General features: G+C 37.2%; 1 protein-coding gene across 4 annotated transcripts in view; it reads left to right on the top strand.

The window, feature by feature from the left end:
- The window catches only part of SRFBP1 (serum response factor binding protein 1), a 61,311-nt gene extending 43,214 nt beyond the window's left edge, over positions 1-18,097 (top strand). For 3 of the 4 annotated variants that reach the window (XM_037028930.1, XM_037028950.1, XM_037028960.1), the window contains 5 exons: positions 2,913-2,984; positions 12,134-12,215; positions 13,705-14,419; positions 16,023-16,060; positions 17,402-18,097. In XM_037028930.1, coding sequence (XP_036884825.1) covers positions 2,913-2,984; positions 12,134-12,215; positions 13,705-14,419; positions 16,023-16,060; positions 17,402-17,586 — 1,092 coding nt within the window. In that variant the 3' untranslated portion in view covers positions 17,587-18,097. The remainder of the gene's footprint in view (positions 1-2,912; positions 2,985-12,133; positions 12,216-13,704; positions 14,420-16,022; positions 16,061-17,401) is intronic. The other variant, XM_037028939.1, reaches the window with a different exon arrangement.
- The last annotated feature ends 6,622 nt before the right edge of the window (positions 18,098-24,719 follow it).

The following is a 24,719-nucleotide window of genomic DNA, read 5'->3' as shown; positions in this document are numbered from 1 at the left end:
GATTCATGGACCTTTGCACTATCTTCAAAACCAGCAGCATACATTTTCATTATCTGTCTATTTCTATATGCATATAAATTAAATGACCTGATAATTATTAATGTAGGAAATTGTTATTTTTGTTCTCCTCTTTATCCTCCTCCGCCCTGCACATCCAGTCCCAAGAGCATTCCCCCTACCCTTTTAGTTCAAGTCCATGGGTTGCACATGTAAATTCTTTAGCTTCTTCATTTCCTATACTATTCTTAACCTCCTCCTGTCTATTTTGTACCTACAAATTATGCTTCTTATCCATGTACCTTTTCCTCCATTCTTCTCCCTCCCCTTAGCCACTGGTAACCCTCCATGTGATTTCCATTTCTCTGATTTTGCTCCTGTTCTAGTTGTTTGCTTAGTTCATTTTTTTTAAGTTGTTGTTGATAGTTGTGAGTTTGTTGTCATTTTACTATTCATAGTTTTGATCATCTTCTTTTTCTTAGATATGTCCCTTTAACATTTCATATAATAAGGGGTTGGTGATGATGAACTCCTTTAACTTGACCTTGTCTGGAAAGTATTTTATCTGTCCTTCCATTCTAAATGATGGCTTTGCTGGGTAGAATAATTGTGGATGTAGGTCCTTGCTTTTCATAACTTTGAATACTTCTTTGCAGCCCTTTCCTGCCTGCAAGCTTTCTTTTGAGAAGTCAGCTGATAGTCTTACAGAAACTCTTATAAGTAACTGTTTCCTTTTCTCTTGCCGCTTTTAAGAATCTCTCCTCCTTAATCTTGGTAATGTAATTATGATGTACCTTTGTGTGTACTTCCTTGGGTCCAGTTTCTTTGGGAATCTCTGAGCTTCCTATACTTCGTAGAAGTCTATCTTTTGCCAGATTAGGGAAATTCTCCTTCATTGTGTTGTCAAATAAGTTTTAAATTTCTTGCTCTTCCTCTCCTCCTCCTGGCACCCCTATGGTTCAGATGTTGGAACCTTTAAGATGGCCCGGAGGTTCCTAAACCTCTCCTCCTTTTTTTGAATTCTTGTTTCTTCAGTCTGTTCTGGTTGAATGTGTTCTTTGTTCCTTCTGTTCCAAATCATTTATTTGAATCCCGGTTTCCTTCCTGTCACTGTTGGTTCCCTGTATATTTTTCTTTATTGCACTTTGTACCGTCTTCACTTCTTCCTTTATTTTGCAGCCATACTAAATCCTTTTTGTGAACATCCTGATTACCTGTGTTTTGAACCCTGCAGCTGATAGGTTGGTTATCTCTTGGTTGCTTAGTTGTTTCTCTGGAGTTTTAATCTGTTCTTTTAATTAGGCCATATTTCTTTGCCTCATTGCACCTGTTATGTTGTAAGGGACAGAGGCTTAGGTCTTCACCAGGGCAGGATGACCCACTTTGCTGCCTTGTGGTGCTGTATGTGGGGGAGGGGTCAGAGAGGGAACAGTTCCTCTTGCTCAGCTCCCAGGGGACTTTCAGTCACTTCTGCCGCTACCCACAAGCAAATTAGGCCCCTCTGGTGCTTTTTCCCAGGTGGGTGGGTTTGTGTATGCTCTAGGACCCTGTGGATCTCTCCAACGAATTCTATGGGGCTGGGAGTTTCTCCTTCTACCTCAACCCCCACGGGTATTTTCAATCAGTGGTTTGAGGCTTTATTTCCCCACAGTGGGACCCTGGGTTGCGAGGTCTGTCTTGTTCCCCACTTGTTCCTCCCAGTTCATCTGCATGCAAATGTGGGATCACCCACTCCACCAGTCACTGCCATGCCTGCCCCAGTCCTCCAGTCCCCACCTGGCCACGAGTCCTCTCCTCTCTGCCCAGCTGCCCATCTCCACCCCTCCTACTGGTCTGGATGAATGTGTGTTCGTAAACTGCTTGGTTCTTGGACTTCCATACAGTTTGATTTTCTGGCAGTTCTGGTTGTTTTTTGTTTTAAGGTTAGTTGTGATTCTTTCTATGGTTGAATAAGGAGGCAAAGAGTGTCTACCTATGCCTCCATCATGAAGTCTGGAAAGTTTTCATTCATATATGATCTTAAAGTGATCCATCATTCCCTTAATGGAATGCATATCAAAGTAAAATTCTCTTAAAGTGAAGAAGAGTATGCGATGAAATTATAACCATCTAAAATGGTTAGTAATTTTACTTTGTGTGTGTGTGCGTGTGTGTGTGTATTTGTTTTAATTTTGTAAAGTGAATCTAGATTAATTCCTGGAATAATAGAAAAATATTTTATGACTTTGAGTTTTTCAATTAAGAATTAAATTAGATATTTCTTAATAAATCTCTACATTTCTCTATAAATTGATGAGATTGCCAATGTCCTGTCATTAAAATAAATAAAAATTTAAGCTTATGGGTTCTTAACATTTTGAATTATTTTAATTTTATTTTTATCAAGGAAATGTTTTTATCCTAGAGATTTTATGACACATTGAATTTTCTGGCATTTATGGAATCTGAATGTAGTTGTTTTAGGGCGATTAGCTCTTAAATTCATTTTGCTATGGCTGTTTTTCATAGCATGGTCATTTCCTACTGTGTGTGATAGGAATTGTTCTAAAATTTTAAAATTTCCTTTCTGTTCTAAAATTAAGAATTTATTTACTATCATATTTCTTTTTTTATTTAAAGATTTGTTTATTTATTTATTTATCTTTAGAGGATAAGGGAAGGAGAGAAATATCAATGTATGGTTCCCTCTCATGAGTCCCCAGCTAGAAACTGGCCTGCAACCCAGGCATGTGCCCTGATTGGGGATCGAACCACGATCATGTGGTTCGCAGGCCCGCACTCAATCCACTGAGCTACACCAGCCAGGGCTAATATCATATTTCTTAAAAAACAAAAATAGGAAGGAATTTAACTCAATAATGACAGTTTAAAATTATATTTATCACTAAAAATATTTTTTGTGTGTTTTTTTACAGGAATTGAAACCTGATATAGTAACGAAATCTGCTCTTAGTGATGATATCAATTTTGAAAAAATCTGCAAAAAGGTATATCTGCAATGGACTTTACTTATTTTTTCAGGAAAAGTTTTGTATTTATATTTTTGACTTTTTCGTTGATGAGAAAACTCATCAAGAAGCCAGGTTGTATAAGTATATAATGAATTTTACCCACTTGAACTCTAGAATTGCCACCAAAAAAAATATTGTATGGTAATTTATGAATTTTACTTTGATATGTTATCACACTTTCAAGATCTTTAAAGGTATGGTGAACTAAATACAATTTTTATGACTTAGCAGTTTGTCAGTCTTACCCTGTTCAAACAAAGAATCATTACTTTTATTCTTTCCAAATCATTTCCTTGAACATTTCTCTTAAACCCTGCATTTACCCTTTCTCCCATTTTACAAGTGAGAAAAACTGAAAGACTGTAGTGAGGTGATTGGGGCTCTTCCCAAGTATGTGGCAATTAGGACATTTACGCAGACCGTCTGGTTCTTGGATTTACCAGTCCTGCCGCTGCTGCTTTGCCTTTTTATATTTCCTCCCGCTTTGCTGGTGCCTCCGTAGGAGAGTTCCACCTCAGGACAGCTGTTGGGTTGATTGATTTTTCTATATTGCTTTTCTGTTTTCACTTTCATTGACATTTGCTCTCCTCTGTATTATTTGTTTCTTGCATTTGTGTTTACTTTGCACTTCTAGTTTCTGAATGTGGAAACAAATTGCTCATTTTGGACCTTCTTTTCTAATGTAAGCATTTAATGCTCTAGATTTCCCTCTAAGAATTACTTTAACTACATCCCATATATTTGATGTTACATTTTCATTTTATTTGAGTTCAAAGTATTTTGAATTTCCCTTGAAACTTTATCTTTGAAACTTTTATCTTTATCTTTAACTTTATCTATGGTTTAATTAGAAGTATATTCTTTAGCCCTGGCTGGTGTAGCTCAGTGGATTGAGCACGGGCTTGCAAACCATATGATCACAGTTTGATTCCCAGTCAGGGCACATGCCTGGGTTGCAAGCCAGTTCCCAGCAGGGGACTCACGAGAGGCAACCATACATTGATATTTCTCTCTCTCTCCTTCCTTTCCTCTCTAAAAATAAATAAATAAAATCTTTTAAAAAAAGAAGAAGTATATTCTTTAATTTGTGAACAAGTAGGGGATTTTTACAATTGTATTTATGATACATGAATATACTTTTTTTTTAACTTTATTATTTATGTTATGGCTTATCTTGGTGACTATTTTATGTGCCCTTAGAAACAATATGTATTCCATTGGGATCAGTGTCCTTTAAATGTCATTAGGTCAGATTGGTTGATAGTATTGTTCAGGTGGTTTATAGCTTTACTGATTTACTCCCTTCTTGTTATATTAATTACTGAGAGAGGTATGTCACAGCTCCCAACTGTAAATGTCAGGTTACCTATTCCAGCCTTAAGCAAAAAAAAAAAAAAATACTCTTATTTTGTATTTATGTAGACTAGCACAGACTTCTCTGCAATTAATTGTTGTTAGACAAGTTAAATGTTAAAGTTTTATTGTAGGAAGGCCAGAATGTAAGCATTCGGTGTGCTGAAGAGCATGAGGATTTGTTGTTGCCATCATTGTCCTTGTCAGAAGCAACACCCAAGTCATGAGCATGATGTTAAAACAGCCTCTTTACTTTACACTACTGTTAACAGAACACAGACCCCTCCTCCCCAGGACGGTATACTGATACCAAAGGAGCCCCTACTGGGCTCGATTGTCCATCGCCAATAGGAAAAACATCTCTCAATGCCAGAGATTTGTGAAAAGAAAAGGAAATGTTTATTTAATGCTATACAGACTTAGAGGAGTGACCTAACGTCTTCATTAAAATATCAAAGTCCTTTAGGATATTCACAGTCGCCCACAGTGCTTCCTTCTCCCCATGCCCTAATTTAGGGTACCATAACTCAGGAAAAGAAGCAATTGTCCAGGATCCAGGATCCTGGCATCATCAGCTTTGTCGCCATCCAGGGAGGATCTCTAATTAATCCAAAGCCTTATGGCACCTTCTCATGGCCTACTGGCAAGAGTTATTTGTACCTATTTTCCAGGTAAAGTCTCTCCTGCATCCCAGGCCACATGGCCAAAGGGAGCACCCCGAAGCCACCTGGTCCTCTTCTACCAAAGCTGCAGGGGTTGTCACTCTGGCCAAAACTGCATGGTTCTTCTCTCCAGAGCTGCGGAGAGGGTAGGGTCCCACTTGAGCAAAGCTGAGTGGCGGTTCTCTGCTAAAGCCGCATGGTGATTCTCTCTACTAAAGCTGTGGGAGTCCCCACTCTGGGGAAGCCTCGTGGCTCTCTCCTTCACATGGCTGCAGGGGTCTCTGCCAGAAGTGCGTGGCTTTCTCTCACATGGCTTGGGGGTCCCCAGTCTGGCAAAACCTTGTGGCCCTCTCCAGTGGCTGCCATGTCTGGGTTTAAATCCCTGAGCCAGTCCTCCTCTGCAGCCCCATTTCCGACTCCTCCCACAATCGGCTACACTTGCCAGCACTCCTGTATCCTTCCAGCTTTTACTGGGCTGCCATCAGGATTCTGGGCAGGTGTGGCCCCATGTGGTGGAGGTAATCATTTCCATGCTCTCATGCTGGCACTGTAAACGGGGAGTTGCCTCCCAGTTACATCTTGGGTGGGAAGTCCCTTTCTATCCCCCTGGCTCAGAGCATGGCCACAGCTATTTAACATATCTGTGCAACCAGTTAAAGGTTATAGATATGTTAAATGACCTTGCCAGAGGTTAGCTGCAAAGCTGAGGCTGTACAAAAGAGCTCTGCATGTTCCTGTTCCATGTGTTTCTTCCACCAACTCACACCTGAGGGGGAGGGGTGAGGACATCTTATATGCCTTTCTAATATTTCCTAGACACCCTGAGTTCTGAGCTGCATTCCAAATCCATATTTGGTGCCCCCCCCCTTTGGCTACACCCTGTTGCACTATTACGGTTTTACAGTACATATTATTTCATAGGATTCATTCATTAAAATGGGAAAATTTTGGTTTGATAGTTTTTTACATTTGTGGTTTGGTCTGTATCTCATACAATATAATGACACCTTAAATAGAATAGTGGTAATGGTATAAAATATGGAAGACTATATTTTTGTTTCCTCTTGAGAGTTTTAAAAAAAAGTTTAAGCTTTTTACCAAGTGAATTATTTTGAACTCTTTGGTTACTAGTTCTAAAAGTATTTTATTAATGCTTAACTTGTGGTGAGAGTAAAAAGTAATTTATTTTTAGCTCCTTAATAATATTATGTTTTCATCTAAACTCTTTTAACAGTAACACTTGGCAATACTTATCACTTAACTTGGACTTGGAAATATCCAAAGTAAAATATCCTATGTCTTTATTTTTTAACTTCTCAGCCAGATTATGTTCTCTTTGGGAAGTTTAGTAGCAGTTAATGTATGTGTAATATATGTAAAATGAGTATTTCAGGGTATGGTCTGTCTTCCATTTACAGCCCTTCGTTCAACCTTCTAGTGTTTGAAATACCATTTAAATTGAAAGTGGGGAAACAAACATCTATGTTAGCTTATCAGTATTTTGTAATAGTTAAGTCATTTGTATGTAACTGGATTTGTAGGCATGTGATGTATAATAATAATTAGGTAAAAAGTTCAGGGCCTTTGTGACTGAAATGTTGTGAAGTGAAACCTGATTTGTTTCTGCTCTTTTGTACCTTCCTCCAAAAAAAGAGGAAGGAAGGGGGGTTGAAAGGAAGGAAGGGAAGACAGTTCTGTTTCATCCGAGTTCTTGAGAGATCCTTGAGGGATTTGCAGCCCAGGGAAACTGCCCTGCCTAAGAATCCTTTCAGTTTCCTCCTAAGCTATTTGATTTCAGTGATTTTGTTACTGAGTCTCCTGGTCCCTTCAGTGTGAACTCTAAACCTTAGTTTGCTTAGTTGCCACACTTCTTCGAATTCAGTTGAATGGACTATTTCTCCTTAAATGTGTTTTAGTAAGTACAAATATTCATGTGTTGATTTATATCTTTAGGTAAAACCTTGAATTGAAATTAAGCCCAATTAATATTGAAATTACTGCTGTTAGCATTCTGCTTCTACCAATTCATGTAGAGCCAGTTTGTTTTAGGCATCATTTCAAAGGAATGAGTGTCATTGCATGTAAGAGCTTTTTCATTTTTAGACCGTTGTTTATATTTACATGCACATTCTCAAAATTCTCTTCAGAATTGAACACCAAATGCTTTGTGCTCACAGTAAATCCCACATGCCAAAATAAAAATTTTCCATTAAAAATTAGGTGTTTTCCCTTTTTTATTTAATTTATTTGAAATGGAAGAAACTGGAGGTGTGTTAAACCACAGTTTCCTGAGCATTTTCCATGGCAGACATTGTGTCAACTTCAAGTAAGGAAAGCCGCCGGTTCTTTCATGCCCTCAGTATTGTGAAGACTTTCATGCAGGTGTAAAAACCATTTATTCACATGGACTACTTAGCCTTATAAGCTTCTAAATAAATTTACTTAAATTTAAGGTGTCTGACCAGTATTCGAAATTTTTCTATAAACCTCCAGAGATTTTCTGTCTCTCCTGTGAAGTTTATCACATTCTACTTTAGAATAGTTATTTGTACATTAGTCTTAACCTTTTAAATTAGAGCAAGATCATGAGCCTCAAAAGAGAGTGTTTGTCTTTATAACACCATGCCTTCACATAACAAGTCATGTTTAATGTAAATACAAATATAAATATGACTAAATATAAAGAGGGAGAAAGTGAGTGAGGAGGGAAGATAGACAGGAGAGGAATTAAGGAGAGAGAAACCAAGTGTGTCAAAGCGGAGGCTGCCTGCCTGTTCTGATGCGTCCCTACACTGACCCAGTGCCTTCAGCAGATTGCAGCAGGGAGGCAAAGCACTGCGGAAGGTGTGAGCAGAGCCTGCTTGCTGCACAAGCCTTTGTTTTGTTTTGTGTATATTTGATTTCTTTCCACAAAGGTTTGAGAGGGGCTTGGAGTTGGATCACGAAATGAAAGAAAGTTATCTCAGTTTGAAACAAAACTTGTATTTCAACAACTATTCTCATACTAGACTGAAATCAGAAACCTGACTTTGATACATGTGGTTCTTAAACTGTTTGATTTAAAGAAAGTTAGTTAAAAATCAAATTTTATACATTGAAGCAATCATTTAAACTTTTCTTTCTTCTCAGTAAAAAATGTCAAATTTAACAATTTAAATTGACTTTAACTTTATTCTTCATAAAGCAACTAAAAGTCATTCATTTAATTTTTTAAATTTAAATTTTAACAAGAGATAAAGGCAACACAGATCAAATGTTTTATTTAACAATTATATCAGCAGTTTTAACTTCATTTCAAGATCACCTAGCCAGTTTCCTAACACAAGCCTGTATTTGCTGAACACGCTCCTCTCACATACAGCTGCATTGACTGTATACTGCACAACTCCAGTTGTGGCAGCTCCGTGTGAGTGGCAGTCCTGGGATTATGCAATGCAATGACTTTTTAAAAATTAATCTCACTTCTTATTAGCCTGGTATTTTCCCCCAAATCTCCACAAAGTTTGCAACATAAATACACAGTTATAGAGAAAGACATAACAGATAACACCTCTATTTATTAGACAAATGCACAGTTGTGAAATTCCAAATTTGTTGTAGAGCCTTTTTAAAAAAAATACATAACTTACTGAAATTGGATCATTAAGTCACTCTGATATTTTTCAGGGCAGAGAAATAACATTGGTAAATAAACTCCATCATAAAATGATTGTTAACAAAACAGTATTTACCCTGAGTCAACACTAGACATGCAGGTATTACCACTGGTCTTCTGACACTTTTTATAACTAAGATGGAAAGTTGTAGCTAACCCTGGAAAGGAAAGCACCCGATTCATCACAGCTTTTAGCAAGTTGTCAAAGCAGGGATTTGGGAACAGTAGTAAGTATGTTTTGGACAATTATACATGAATATATTGTCAAAACCTGTTAGGATTCCTAGAACATTTTACCTAAAAATGTGAAATTAACCCCTATGATGAGAGTACTTTCTAATTTATTTGTTTTATAAATACATGTGTTCATATATTGGGGATTCTCTTTGAAGCAGATTTGTAGTTGCTTCAGGAAATATTCTGAAATAAGCAGTTAAACAGCTGTTGCTAGAGGGTTGTCTTTTTCCTTGTAACCTGAAGAAGGGCGGGCTCCTGTGGTGTGTGTAATGGTTGGTTGTCAAGGCTGGTTGTTTTTGTTGTCATTGTTGCTGTATTTACATTACATGTGAATGTTCTGGAAATTGGCCCGGGGACTGAAGGGTATTGGCACTGCGTTGAGTATCAGATTGTTTCCACTAAGCCAGCATCTTCACTTATGTCACCGTTCAAAGAGGTACAGTTAGTGCTATAACCAGTTGCCTTGATTTGGCAACAAAAGTGTCTGTTGGTGATGTTTTTGTTTGGAACTTATCTTTTAAACATCATGAACCTGCTGATTTTTAAAAACTTTTTAGTTTATCCCCATGAAGGATTCTACTTACATGTAATTTAGAACAGGTGTCACACACACCTTTTTCCATAAAGGGACCCTATCATAAATATTTTAGGCTTTGCAGGCCATACAGTGTCTGTCACAGCTGCTCAACTCTGCCACTGTGACATAGTGCAACCATCTCTAGTATATGAATGAACGAACTTGGCTGAGTTCCCATAAAACTTTATTTTATAAAACAGGCAGCAGGTACAAACTGGCGCGTGGGCCAGTTAGCCCACCACCCGTTACAGGAGTCAAATTAACTTCTACGAGGTGTTTTTCTGAAACTGACAGGTCTTTATTAGTTTTTCCCCACTTTCCAATTCAGTTGATTCTTACAGAATTTATCCCCACATCATTCTGTTTTCGTTAATACAGTTTAAGCCATAGCTGTTGACATCCTGCTGTGGTCTGTAAGGATTTAGATCTCATTCCTCCTCCATGTCATTTATGTACCTTTTCATCCTCCTAATATATGTGAGTCAAATTTAGATCAGTTGAACATTTCATGATTATTTTGACTAGAATTCACGTAGTGAGTAGTTACTTTTCCTTTTCCACATAATATTTCTATTTCCTATAGCTTTATCATTGTTATGTTTATTTTGTTAGTTTTCAATCTTCTTTCTATCTTCTAATGTAACACCAAACTCCTCGACAGTTACTGAAGTCCCCTCCAAAGTCATTTCATACACCACGTATAAATCGAAATCTTTTCTCACCATCCTGATGATTCCTGTGGCCTGGATCTCCTCTTCCTTATATCCCATGCCTTCCTCATTTTTTGTATCCTTTATTTTAGTGGAGCAGTAGCTTCTTGGGAGAAAGGTTCAAGGGATGTAAACTTTTTAAAACCTTATGTGTCTCAAAGTATTTTTATTTTTACCTAGTTCGACAATTATTTTTCTACAGAAATACAAAAGCATTCCTCCATTGTCTTTTGACCTTTGATTCTGATTCCTGAAATTTTTTTTTGGTGATTTGGTTTTTTTTTTCCTTCAAAAGTTTGTAAATCCCGATATTCTGATGTTACTCTTATTTTAATATGTTGTGTTGAGTCTTTTCAGCCTGAAAAATCACCTACTTTATTGGAGGTTCTGTACTACAGCTTTTATTATTCTTTTTATAAAACTCAAGCAAGCATGTTTGACCCATAAACTGCAGGAGCCCAGCTTGTTACTGAGTGACTCAGGTAGTTTGCACACGATTTGCACCAAGTGTAACTTAAAGACGTAATTCTGGGTGACATTACCTAGATCAGTCTTTCAAACTGCCATCAATTTGCTAAGATATACTCATAAGTTTGTATTACTGGAAGGAAGAAAAATCCTTATACTGGGCTATTTACCATGCAGGATAAATTCACAAAGCAGACATTTGAAGCTGATAGTTCTATTTTAAGACACCAATGAAATTTATTCATTTTATGGAATGTTTACTGAGTGCCAACCTACTCTTACCTATTACTCTTGTAGGCAGTGGGTCTATAGCAGTGAAGAAGACGAAGTCTGCTTTACCAATAAGCAGACATCTGCACTGGCATGAAGTGTTGGGTGTGTGGAATAAATGAGGAGTGATGGAATCTGTTGTGTTAGTTTAGATAACATTTTAGCAGAGACCTGACTACAGTGAGAGGATCAGTCTTTGAAAGTAGAGTATTCCAGGTAGAGAAGATCTTGCAGTGGAATAGCCTAAGCGTCAAGAACAGATAGCAGGACCTGGTTATATATAAAAATTCACTGGGACTGTTAGAGGGAAAATGGGCTATGGCGGAGCAGGATGTTAAGGAGGGTGACCAGGTGTGAACTTACTGCATTGGGCTGAGTGAGAAGACTGTTGGTGAGTTAGTCAAAGACAGTAAGAGTAGAAATGGTGAGAAATGACTGGTTCTGCGTGTATTTTGCAGTTGGGACCAGAGAATTTGCTGAAGAATTCATTTTGAAATGTGAAGGAAGGAGAAATATAATGGAGGAATCCCTTGAGTTTTAGGCCTGCACAACCAGAAAAAATTGAAATTATGTGCAGTAAGATGGGAAAGGTAACAGTAAAAGTAGGTTTGAGAAGAAAAACAAAGAATTCTCTTTTCAACTATCAAGTAGGTAGTTGGCTATATGAGTCAATAGTTTGAGTTAGAGGGCGAGGTAGAAATTTGGAAGTATCAGCCTACATATGATTTTTAAAGCAGTTGACCCAAATTATAAAATTTCTAAATTTATAAGTACATTAAATATTAGGTGTAATCTGTTCATATTCAGTCATCCTATTTTATAGTGTTGGCTATAACCTAGGCATTGGTGGGAAGTGAGAATGCAACAGTAATACTGGACAAAATGTAAACATATAGGATTAGATAATTTCTAGGTATCTATTAAATGAAGGTGCATACATTACAAGAGTCATAAGTTATATCATTGAGCTTAATGCTGCATGTTATTTGATTCTTTCATAAAAATTTAGTCTTAATTTGGTCTTGTAGGTTCTTTGATAGGATGAGCTATATTATATCTTTTTAATATCACATGTGATGCTTATCACAATTTTGGAAAGATATTAAGTACCCAAAGAATATTGACACAGTAGTTATAATTGTTCAAGGACACTAGAATTTTTGTCAGTGTGAATTTTATTGTTCAACTTACAGCCTGATTCTACTGCGACCGAAAGAGCAACTGCCAGGTTAGCAGCGCACCCCCTTCTGAAGAAAAAAATAGATGTGCTAAAAGGTATGAATTAAAGGACTTTTGGACCATGTACTTAAATGTATCCGTGCCCATTATTTTGACTAAGTGGCTGTTGATTTATTTGTATTTTTAGCTCTTTATCCTTTCAAGGATTTTTTTTTTAAGAGAGAGGGAAAGGGAGGGAGAGAAACATCAGTGTGTGGTTGCCTCTCACGCACCCCCCACTAGGGACCTGGCCCGCAACCCAAGCATGTTCCCTGACTAGGAATCGAACCAGCGACCCTCTGGTTTGCAGCCAACACTCAGTCCACTGAGCTACACCAGCCAGGGCTCAAGGATCTTTTGTATTATAAATATCTCTTTCAAATATTTCCATATGTGGGAATGGGATTGAAAATATGGAAGGCATCTGATATCCAAAGAAAAACTAAATCTATGTTTTTTCCTCAGTTCTAAAATATGAATATATACTATATGTTCATGGTAATGTTGAATACAATTGATTTTCTAATTATTGATGTAATTCATATTATTACTGTGATGTTGCCATTACTTAGCTACATTATTTTCATTTATGTGTGTATATTGAAAGAATTAAATGCTTTTGTCACTGAAGATACTTATTTTTATGTCTGAAAGCCAATTTATAATACTCTACAATTGTATCAACATATTATTCCTACAGAAATTAAAGTTGCCATTTTTTAAAATTTATTTGCATTCAGTGACATTTTTACTATTTTTCAAAGCTCCAAGGCATGAAATGATGGGAGGTATTTTTAAGATTTCATTTATTTAATTTTAAAGAGAGGGGAAGGGAGGAAGAAAGATCACTGTGTAGTTGTCTCTGTTGTGTCCCCCAACCAGGGACCTGGCCTGCAACCCAGGCGTGTTACCTGGCCAGGAACCGAACCAGCTATCCTTTGGTAGGCCAGGGACCTGGCCTGCAACCCAGGCGTGTTACCTGGCCAGGAACCGAACCAGCTATCCTTTGGTAGGCCGGCACTCAATCTAGTGAACCACACCAGCCAGGGTTTTTTTTTTTTTTTTTTTTTTTAAGATTTTAAATGGATACTCCTGAGCCTTCTTTTAAGTTTGGTTTCTAAAAAGCCAGTAGTTTTTTTTATGAATTCAGACCCATTCACTATATATATATATATATATATATATATATATACACACACACACACACACACAGTCATACAACACAAAATGACAGGAATACATTCTGAGAAATTCATTATTAGAGCATTTCATAATTATGCAAACATCACAGAGGGAGGGCATTTAACACAAATAGATGATATAGCCTGCTATACCCCTAGGCTCCATTGTAGTCTTACTGGACCACCATCATATATGCTGTGTATTGTTGATGGAAATGTCGTTGTGTAGTACATGGTTGTATTTACTATAATGTACAAATAATCCTAAGTGTTTCTAAATAATTATAAAAAACACTATACTGAACAGTGACATTTTATATTATTTGTTCACTGCTGATACAAGTTGTATACTGTTTCTCTTGCAGCTGCTGTCAAAGCCTTTAAAGATGCAAGACAAAATGATACTGAAATTCAGTCATCAAAGAATGCTTCAGAAGAAAATTACTCCAAGGACACTTCAGGTTCAAGTGATGATGCCATTAAGTTACAGCATGAAGGAGCTCTTGTTAGTGAGCAAAAAGACAAAGAAGCCAAAATGACGGCAAAGAAATCAGTAAATAGTTCAAAAGAAAAAATAGCTAAGATGGAACACAGACCCAAAGCAGTGGACATTCCAAATTCTCCATCAAAGCCTTCTGAAAAGGATTCTGTGAAGGATCCCTGTGACCCCCAGAAAGTACCTGCTAACCGAAAAACGAAACCGTCATATCAAAACAAAAGAAAGGAAGCGCCCAAGAGCTCACTTGGAGAAAACAGTGAAGGGGAAGAACTACCCGGAGAAGAGAAGGAGTATTTTGACGACAGCACGGAAGAGAGGTTTTACAACCAGTCTTCTGTGTCTGAGGAGGATGACAGTGGTGATGACTTCTTCATTGGGAAAGTCAGGAGGACACGAAAGAAGGAAAGTGATTGCCATTCTTCAGTTGTAGAACGAAAATCCGCCCAGAAGGTGTCCCCTGAAAAGAATATACTCGAAACCCATCAGGGTGTAAGGAATGACAAAAACAAGCCAAGTACAGAAGGAAGGAAGTTTGAGTCAGTGTTTTTCCACTCTTTATCTGGATCTGAAAGCCCTAGAAGGTAATTACATTTTCGTGTTCTAAATTATTATTAGCTTTTAAAAATGTTAAATATTTACACATCCTAATAATAATGAGAGAAGGTTACCTGTCATACATAATTCTCATTTGTACAAAAAGACATCCTGTGACTTTGACCTCTCCAATTTTATATAGGGATGATAGATACAAATACACATATGGCAGTGACACATTTATTCAACTTCATAAGAAAATAAGATGTAGTAGCCAAATAATTTTTCTAGCTAACTTAAGTTTATCCCTTCAGTTATCAAACTTTTGAAACTTTGAGTTGGGTTTTGATGAAAACTCCTGAAAATGTCTCACATGTACACTCTTTAAAACAAAACTTTATGAACGGAAATATGGTTAGTTTGGGGATTTTTTTTGTTACTGTTGTTAACCTAGCCATTATTGTAAACATCAATCATTTTATTATGTATTGCTGTTTCAGTACATATAGCTGCTTGCCCTAACTTGCTTCTCCAGACTGCTTTATATTTAGTAGTCTGCTGTCTCTCTCTCTTTCTGTTAACCACTTTTCACAGCTCTTCTGTTATAAATCAGTATATTTACTTTTATATGTATTTTTAATTGGGTAGGGGATATCTGCACAATTGTAAGCTCATTTTCTTCAGTAACAGCTGTTTTCTTCAGTAAACTGTTTTTAAAGGGATCATTTTTAAAGGATAGAAAATGTGATGTTGAAAATTTGTTGAAAGAAGTAAGAGAGTATGGAAAAGACACACAACCATCTTTGGAGCCTTGAAAATAATTAAAATATTATATCTCCCAAACATGTCTCAAAAGGCAACCTATTTTCTCATTTGAAAATAACACATCACTCTTTCCTCTCCCACAAAGTGTAAATCTTAATTTTTTATTATATGTGACTCATTCCCCGTATGAGATTTTTGAAATTTTTTGTCTAGACTCTCCTCAAGAATAGACACAAGGTAACCAGAGGATATTTTATAACCAAAAGCTCCTATGAAGATAGAGGAAAGTTCCCAAGTTTCTGTAATACTGGGCCTAACAAACCTTTGATGAAGCTAAAACCTGGACTTTTATCATTTTTTTATAGATTGCTTGTGGGATGAGGGAGTCTATTGAATGAGTTTTATCATCATTTTTATTACATTATCTTAAGTCAGAAGTTCTTTTTTTTTTAATTTTATTTTTTAATTACAATTTATGTTCAACATTGTTAATGTCAGGTGTACAGCATGGTGGTTGGACAGTCATGTACTTTACCACGAGTTGCCCCTGATATTCCAGTACCCACCTGGCCCCATACGTAGTTATTACAATGTTATTGACCGCATTTCCTGTGCTATACTTAATATCCCCATGAGTGTTTAGTAGCTACCAACATGTACTTTTTAATTCCTTCATTTTTTTCACCCAGTCCCTCAAATCCCCTCCTCTCTGGCAGTCATCAGTCTGTTCTCTATCTTTGAGTCTATTTATATTTTGTTTGTTCATTTCGTTCTTTAGATTCCATGTAAAAGTGAAATCATATGACACTTGTCTTTCTCTGACTGTTAGGTCAAAAGATTTACTTATCTTTTTAAAGTCCTAATGGTGTTTTTTTTTTCTTTTAGAAATTATAGAGAACAGGCTCCGAAAAGCAACATGCCAGGTATGTTATTAATGGCTGCCTCACCTCCATATGCAATTAAGCGATGTTTTGCCAAAATGGAAGGATGAAATATTGTGATTGCTTGATAGCCTAAGTGAATTATATACATACAGAAATGGAAACAGAGCATCTTATAATTATCAGTATAATTTTTAATTTAGGTGTTTTTTTCCCTTATATACTGTCAGTGGAAAACATATAGACAAAAATTATTGGGAAATACTGGGTCTGTTTAATTTATCTTGAACTAATTCATTCTTTAAGTAAGTTTTATAAGTTATACCTTAGTCAATGCTATCCTATTAAACATTCAGTAACAAGTATGTCACTTTCTGGGTTGAGAGTTAAATCAAAGTATTTTCAAATTAATTTATAATAAATCAAGTTTAATATATTTGGGTAGGCTGACTTCTGTGCATATTTCAAACTATTCTGATTTAAAACTTAAAAATGTATCAACTTCCGGCCAAGGTGAAGGCATAGGTAGACACACTGTGCCTCCTCACACACACAGTGAAAAGGACAACAACAGTTTAAAAGCAAAAACAACCAGAACTGACAGAAAACTGAACTGTATGGAAGTCCGACAACCAACCAATTAAAGAAGACACATCCATCCAGACCAGCAGGAGGGGTGGAGACGGGCAGCTGGGCAGAGAGGATTAAAGCAAGGCGGTGTCTGGAGGGCTGGGGCAGGCAAGGCAGCAGCAGGCTGGACCCAGCCAGGTGGTGGATTGCGGACTGTGGCCTAGGCAGTCCCACATTCATGTGCAGATAAACCAGGAGAAACAACTGGGGAGCTAAACAGACCTCACAACCCAAGGCTCCTGCACAGGGAAATAAAGCCTCAAACCACTGATTGAAAACACCTGTGGGGTTGAGGCAGCGGGAGAAACTCCCAGCCTCACAGGAGAATTCAGTGGACAGACCCACAAGGTCGTAGAGCATATACAAACCACTCATACAGGAATCAGCACCAGAAGGGCGCAGTTTGCTTGTGGAAAGTGGGGGAAGTGACTAAAAGCTGGCAGAGAGTGGTGCAAGCGCCATTTTTCCCTCTTGGACCCGTCCCCCACATATGTGAGGAGGTATATAGCATATGTGAGGAGGTATACAATATGCACCTACTTACAAGGACTAGGAAGCATGTGTCCCCACATTGACTGCTTGTGTATATTTCACTGTCAAACTGTTCCTGTTGTATTTAGATTGTAAATTGTGAGGTATTCTATTTCAGTAAAATTAAATTTCTTTTATAGACTTGAGAAGTTGATATACATTTCTCTTATATGTTGTTTGGGTATATAGTTAATTTTCATTAGTTTTGCTTTCTCCGCCCAGGTTTTCAGCAAAATGAACCTCAGCTGAAGAATCAGTTGGTTAAGCGTGCACAAAGAGGGTCCCAGAACACGGCACAGCAGACGCAGCTGCCTCTTCATCCTTCGTGGGAAGCCAGCAGGAGGCGAAAGGAACAGCAGTCTAAAATCGCTGTGTTTCAGGGGAAGAAAATTACATTTGATGATTGATCAGTACCTCTTTCTGTGAACTTTTCCATCTAAAAATTTTTTTTCTTTTTGTTTTTTTCCAGCCCATTATTTAAACTCGTATTCGAATAGGTCTCTTTGGAGGAGGTATAGAAATAAGTTTATTGTTGTCTTTAGTTCTCCTTTTTAAGTATTTTCAAGTTATGCTTATATAAACCTTCCACAAATCAACTACATTAATTAGTTTTTTTTAAATATGCCCTGACTGTTCCCTTTATAAAAGAGTTTTGAGTTTATAAATCTCAGATTTCCCCATTTGTAGTTATCATGAAGTGTACTTCACTGCATTAGGTCTCTGTTTCTTTGCTTGAAAATAAATGTTGGGATGTATTTAAAATGATGGAAAAACCCAAGGAATTGTAGCTATTTAGAATATAGATCACCTTTGCTATAAGTTATTTTTGTTAGCAAAATTAAGGTTAAAATAATGTTTATTATGGGTATACAGATAATAAATTACATGAATAAATACAAATTTTTATTATTGTTTTAATTATTTGTGACCTTGTACTTTTCTACTGTTTCAGTTTTCCAGGACAGTCTTGGAATTCTGAATTATATTTCAGTTATTTAGGCAACATAACATTGTTTAAATACTTCAACATAACCAAAAGTTGGTTTTATATTTCACTGCATATAAATATTTCTGTTAAATCCAGAATGTACAATCTCTAATTATGTGGCATGTGCTCTTGTAGAAATATTTTTTGAGGAATCATAGATTGGAATTGGTATGAACAGATTCTGAAGGAAGTATGATTGAAAGCATTTCCACTGATGGACGAACAGAAAGGCGATGGGGATAACTCACTGAAGAAGCGACTACTCTATGCATCATAGTACTGTCATTAAAAGGAAAATGGGATTTTAAAAATCCTTTCAAAAATTTTACTTTTGCTGCTCTGGGAGATATTAAAGATTCTTGGTTAAGTGAATGAAAATAACGAAATTCTTTGTTTTCTATGCATTGGCGCTGTTAATGGCTGGGAAAGCCTTCTGGTTCGCAGGAATTAATAAGCTCTGGAGACTCATTTCCATATTTCCAAAAGGTTAAAAATTTAGATAACATGAGCAATGGAATTTAAAGAGACTATGCAGAAAGAAAATTAACACTATGTTGAATGGAAAATTTGTTTTTTCTACTTTTATTTTGACAATATCAATTATGTCAGATTAATATTAATTTCAATTGAAATTGTAGTTATGAAAGTTTGTTATAGGAAAAAGCGAAAGAAAAATGTCTCTCTGTGCCTACCCAGATTTAGCCAAACTGCCAAGTCTGCTCGAGACCTTGTACCCCAGTTGCAAGGAGTTAGGGGCCAGCTACTAAGTTAGAAGAACCCACACAAGATCACTCTCACTTCTGGCACCAACTACAGGTTCGGAGGTGGGGTGCAGGGTGGGGGAATAGGGTTAAATGTGCCCGGTACACTCTCAAGTTCAAAAATTTGCTAGAAAAACTCCCAGTGCTCACTGAAACCTAGTATATTCATTCACAAAGTTTCTCGCAGGGGAAGTGAACAACTTGTGAACAGTCAAAGGAAGAGATGAATAGAGCAGCATCTCTGAGGGTTCTAAATGCAAACCTGCTCTTGTCCTCGGAACCCAGTGTCATCCTGGCATCAATATGCAGATCGCCAATCTGAGGAGCTCACTCAAGCTTTAGTCTCCAGAATTTTTACTATACCTTCAAAATCTAAGCCTGATTGATAAATTGCCCACATGATTGTTCTAGACGGACTGCTAACCACATGACCCAAAGCCCAGTACTAAATCACATGTTTTGTCTTTTTTTAGTGTAGCCAGCTCCTACCCCAAAGACAGTCCTATCAGGTATGACATATTTTGCTTTCAGGAAGCTTAAGGCAAAGACAGTTTTCTTTGGGCAAGGCCAAGTTCTTCACTATATCCTGCACCGGAAATTCACGTTTACTGCATTAACATTTTACTGCATTTTCTTTTTCCTTGGCTTTCATCCTCTCTCTGCTCCCTTCTTTCTTTCCTCTTCCTCATTCTTTTCTGTGTATCTTCTTTTCGTCTCCCTCCTTTTCTTTCTCCCCCCATCTGCTTTCTTGCTCTCTTTTCTCCCTTCATTTCATTTTTTCCTTTTCCTTTATCTTCTCTCTTTAAAAACAGAGTCACTCTCTATTCTCATGTATTACCATAATCCAGCTATCAAATACTCAGATTTTTCTATTGTCCAATGTCTTTTTACAACAACAGAAAAGCCAGCACCGTACCATATATTCAGTTGTTATGTCTAGTTAGTTGGGAATAGTTTCTTTCTTAGAATCTCATGCCACTGACATTTTTCAAAAGCACAGTTTGTGTTGCATTTTCCCTTTGTTAAGTTCAGGTTAGGCACTTGAGGCAGGAATATCACAGAAGGACTGTTGCGTTTATCCCAGTGCCCATTAGGAGGCAGGTGATATTGATGTGGCCTAGCACTGGTGATGTTAATTTTCCTTGTTTCAAGGATTGTCTGCGAGGTTTCTCTACTGGAAAGGTACTTTTTTTCTCTTTGTAATTAACAATTATCTTATGGGGAGATATTTTGAGACTATATACTATTCTAAAACTTAAATAGACTAGCTCTGGCTGGCGTAGCTCGGTGGATTGAGCGCAGGCTTGCGAAGCACACGATTGCGGTTCGATTCCCAGTCAGGGCACATGCCTGGGTTGCAGGCCAGTTCCCAGCAGGGAACTCACGAGAGGCAACCATACATTGATGCTTCTCTCCCTCTCTCCTTCCCTTCCCCTCTAAAGAGAAATAAATAAAATCTTTAAAAAATAAAACTTAAATGGACTAGTTCTAATATTCATTCACAGTTCTTACTAGAAACAATTACTGCTGTCGTTATGTAAGTGGTGATTTTTTAAAAAATATTCTTGGTTCTATGATTAACAGGTTTTTTATGTTAAGGAAAAGCTGTCCTTTTCTCCCCCTATTCAATTTTTAAGTTATTTCAGCATGATCTCTTGGATACCTCATCTTTCTATTTTATATTCTTATTGTGTGTTTTTATTATTTTATTGTGTCTATTATTGTTTTATAAGTTTACAGTATACATCTTTATCACAGTCTGACCTGAAGTAGTAGTACACCACTGTACATATGGTCTAAGTACCTTAGTATGTACGCTTTAATTTCCTTCCTCCCAATCTTTGTACTGTTTTTCATGCATACTTTATTTCTACATGGAACCTATAATACATTGTTATTGTTTTTGCTCTGTTAGTCTATTTCTCTTCTTACATGTTTATGTTTTTCTCTATTTCCTTGAACATCTGAGCATTAATAGTTGTTTCACTGATCTTGTCTGAAATACCCAACTTGGATCAATTTTTATCCCAAAAGGACATCTGGCAACATCTGGAGATATTTGGGGTGTAACAACTGGTGAGATATAGGCCAAGGATACTGCTAAACATTCTACACTATATACAACAAAGAATTATTAAGCTCAGCATGTTAACAATGCTAAGGTTGAGAAACCTTGATCCAGGGTTCATTTAGCCCCACTATTGAACTACCCAATGCTTTGTTTATTAGGAACTCTTTCTGTTGTGTCTGGTGAGATGCAAGCTATTCCGGGGACTGTGTAAGTTTGGGGACTGTTCCACTAACTCCTTCTTAGTGATGTTTTCCCCTGGCCTTGGTAGATTCTCTGTACACATTGCACAGAGCAGTCTTACACCATCAACTTGAGGGGACCCTTCTGTATCTCTAGGGAGCACATCTTCTATGCGTCTTCTTCCTCGCCTGTATTTTTCCTTTCAGAATCTAGTCACATTAGCCTATCTAGACTCTGAACTCCATCTTTTCAGTGAGGCCACTGAGTTATTTTGGGATTCCTTCCCCTGGTACTATGGTTTGGGAACTCGGGTACCGAGCGTAAACTCTCAACTCATTTGTTTTGGTTATTAATATCCTGTACAACTTTTTGTTCATTGTCTGAAATTCTTTGTTTTATATATTTTCTTCAGTTTTCTAGTTTAATGTAGAAGGGCAAAGTTTCTGGAACTACATAAAGCTCAGAAATAGAAGTCCATTGTTTAACACCCAACTTGTCCTTCGCTTGACCAGTGGGAGCCTTCTCAGGCTGTCTCCTGTGTCTTTTTGACATGTATTATCCACAGTATCTTTACTTGTTTTCTCAACCCTAGAATACAAAGAAGTTGGTTTTAGAATTGCTAATGATGCTTCTGCAAAACAGAAGTCTACTAACCAAAGTTTAATATATATTTAAAGTTCTTTTTTCTTTAGCCTGAGGGCATATGGTCTTAAAACCATGGTCTTAAGTTTGAAAGTTATCTGGGATGATTTCAGTGAAAATGGTGGAGTAAGGACACCCAGAAATTCTTCTTGCCATGAAAAGCGATGAGAAAACTGCCCATATTGTCAGAATCAACTTTTTCAGAGCTAAGGAATTAACCAAAAGGAATATTTTTAAGAAAAATTGGCTGAATCTTGATAAGAACAGTGGTCTTTGTGACATTTTAACTTGCCCTATTCTCATCCTCCAGTTCTCATATCCATGGTCACCTTGACAGCCACGGGGAGTAGCAGAACAGGTCTGGACCTTCAAGGATATATTCCCCACTTTGGGAGTCCACTGAAAGACCTTTTCTGAAAGTCTCTCTTGACTAAGAAGAGCTTTCCCAGTGCATAGAGCCCTTCTGAGATCACTTATTTGAAAACAGTGCTTTGTTGCTAACATCACAGCTGCTTGAGGCAGTCAATAACAGTTGGAGCAAACAAGAAGTCCATCAAAAAGCTTAAAAAGGAAATTCAGAGAATTCAGTGTCCTTAGGAAATCTGGTAAGTTCTGACACATCTCTTGGAATTAAGGAAGTCACGTGCATGAACGTCTACATGCATGTTCAGGAAAAAAGGATACCCTAAACTCTCACCTCTGGTTGGCCTGCACAACGTTAATATAATTCTCAGGGATAGAGAACAGACTAACACGTCAAAGGGACACAGGAGATAGTTTATACAAGCAAGACATGAAAGTTAAGGTGGAATTGTTAAAGGTGTACCCCAACATATACACATGGCCCTGTGAAGAAAATCAGGGAAGTGCCGATTCTAGACATTTAAGGAACACTTTTTCCAGTTATTAGTGTACTACTACGCTAATGAAGCAAAGGCTTTAGTGGCCATGCACGACAAAGGATACCAACTTCACGAAAATAGTTCAAAAAACTCACTAAACAAAAGCCAGTAACAACAAGACTTGGGGAGAGGGGAATATCCAACTTCTGGAGTCACTATATTGTATTTAAAGTGTCCAGTTTTCAAGAAAACATTGTAAGACAAGCAGAAACGAAGTATGGCCCATATACAGAAGGAAAAATCAATCAGTGGAAATTGTTGAGGAAGCCCAGACTTTGGATTTATTCAACCACTGTTGAAATTAATTAATAAAAATTAAGCTATTTTTAATGTGTTCAAAGAACCAAAGGGGATCATGTTTAAAGAACTAAAAGTCTGAGAACAATGTCTCACCAAGTAAAGAATATCAATAATGAGAAATGATAAAGAAGTAACAAACCTGGGAGTTGAAAAATACAATAACTGAAACAAAACATTCAACAGAAGAGCTCAATAGCAGGCCAAAGGAAGATCTGGTGAACCAAAATACAGGTCAGCTGAGATTATCCAGTCTGAGGAACAAAAAAAGTTTAAACACATGCACAAACACTTGTGGGATACTATCAAGTGTACCAACATAAGCATAATGGGAGTCTCATGTGACCCCACATTTCCACTCAGCTGTATGCCTTAAGAGAATTGGAAATAATGTTCAAACAAAAACTTGGATGTGAATGTTTATAATATCACTCCTAATAGCTAAAAAGAAGAAGAAACAACCTGTATACCCAACTGATGACTGCATAAAAAATATATAGTAAATATAGTCGCCTCTTGAACACAGGTTTGAACTGTGTAAGTCCACTTATATGCAGTTATTTTTAGTAACTGCTGTTTGTGATCTTTGGTTAGGAGTCTGTATGCAGAGAGCCAGCTGTATGCATTGATCTGTGCCATTTATATAGGGAACTTGAACATCTGTGAATTTGGGTACCCACAGAGAAGCAGAGGTCCTGGAACAAATCTGTGGGTACTGAGGGACAACTAAGATTTTGGGGAGTCAAAAGTTATACACAGGTATTCGTGCGGGGGTTGGCACCTCTAACCCCCATGTTGTTCAAGGGTCAATCGTACATACAATGGAGTATTATTCATTCATAAAAAAGGTAGTATTGGTATATACAAAGACATGTAAACTTTGAAAACATCATGTTAAGAAAGAATCCAGAAACAAACTATGGTTCTGCCTACATGAAATGTTCAGAATAAGTGATAGCATAGAGACCACGGGAGGTAGTGACTGCTAGGGGCTGGGTGAGGGAGGCGTGGTAAGTGAATGCGAAGGGGTATGGCATTTCTTTTCAGACTGATGGATGTGCTCTGGAGTTGGACAGACAGTTTCCTCTACAAAACCCACTGAATTGTGCATTTTTAAATGTGGATATTATGGTATGTCAGGTGTATCTCACTTTTTAAAATACTAGTGAAAAAGTTACCTGAGTTTGTGCTTTCTTCTTTCTTCTATGGAGTATGTCATTTGTAATGCAGTTTAGGTCATATTTTTCTGATGTGTTTTCTTTTAAGGACTTATCCCTCTTTCTTGCTAATTCAATTTATATTTGTTCTTTAAGGATGTGAAACATCAGCACTCTTGTGTAACTCAAAGCCACACACAGCCCTGTACTCAGAGAAGTGGTGACACCTTGCTGTCGGCCTCCTTCCCATCCATTCTCTGTAGGTGATCAATCTCATTAGTCCCTGGGGCATCTAATCCTTGCTGTGTGTTTTGATTTGCACAGATAAGCGAATGTATGTATATTTTGTTATTTCCCCTTTTTTATAAAAGCAGTAGCATAGCCTAGATACTTTTGTGAACTTTGCATTTTTCATTTGAAAAATACCTTGGAAATCACTGCCCATTGAATTCTTCCTTTAAAACAAACACAAAGGCTTTATAAGCACCCGTTTGGGTAAACCATATAGGTTATTTCTCATATTTTGCAGTTACATTGTTGCA

Source organism: Sturnira hondurensis, unplaced genomic scaffold (assembly GCF_014824575.4).
Source record: "Sturnira hondurensis isolate 20B ecotype Veracruz unplaced genomic scaffold, ASM1482457v3 Scaffold0001509, whole genome shotgun sequence".
NCBI lineage: Eukaryota > Metazoa > Chordata > Mammalia > Chiroptera > Phyllostomidae > Sturnira > Sturnira hondurensis.
The sequence above is the reverse complement of the archived record's forward strand: the minus strand, read 5'-3'. Positions and strand labels throughout refer to the sequence as shown.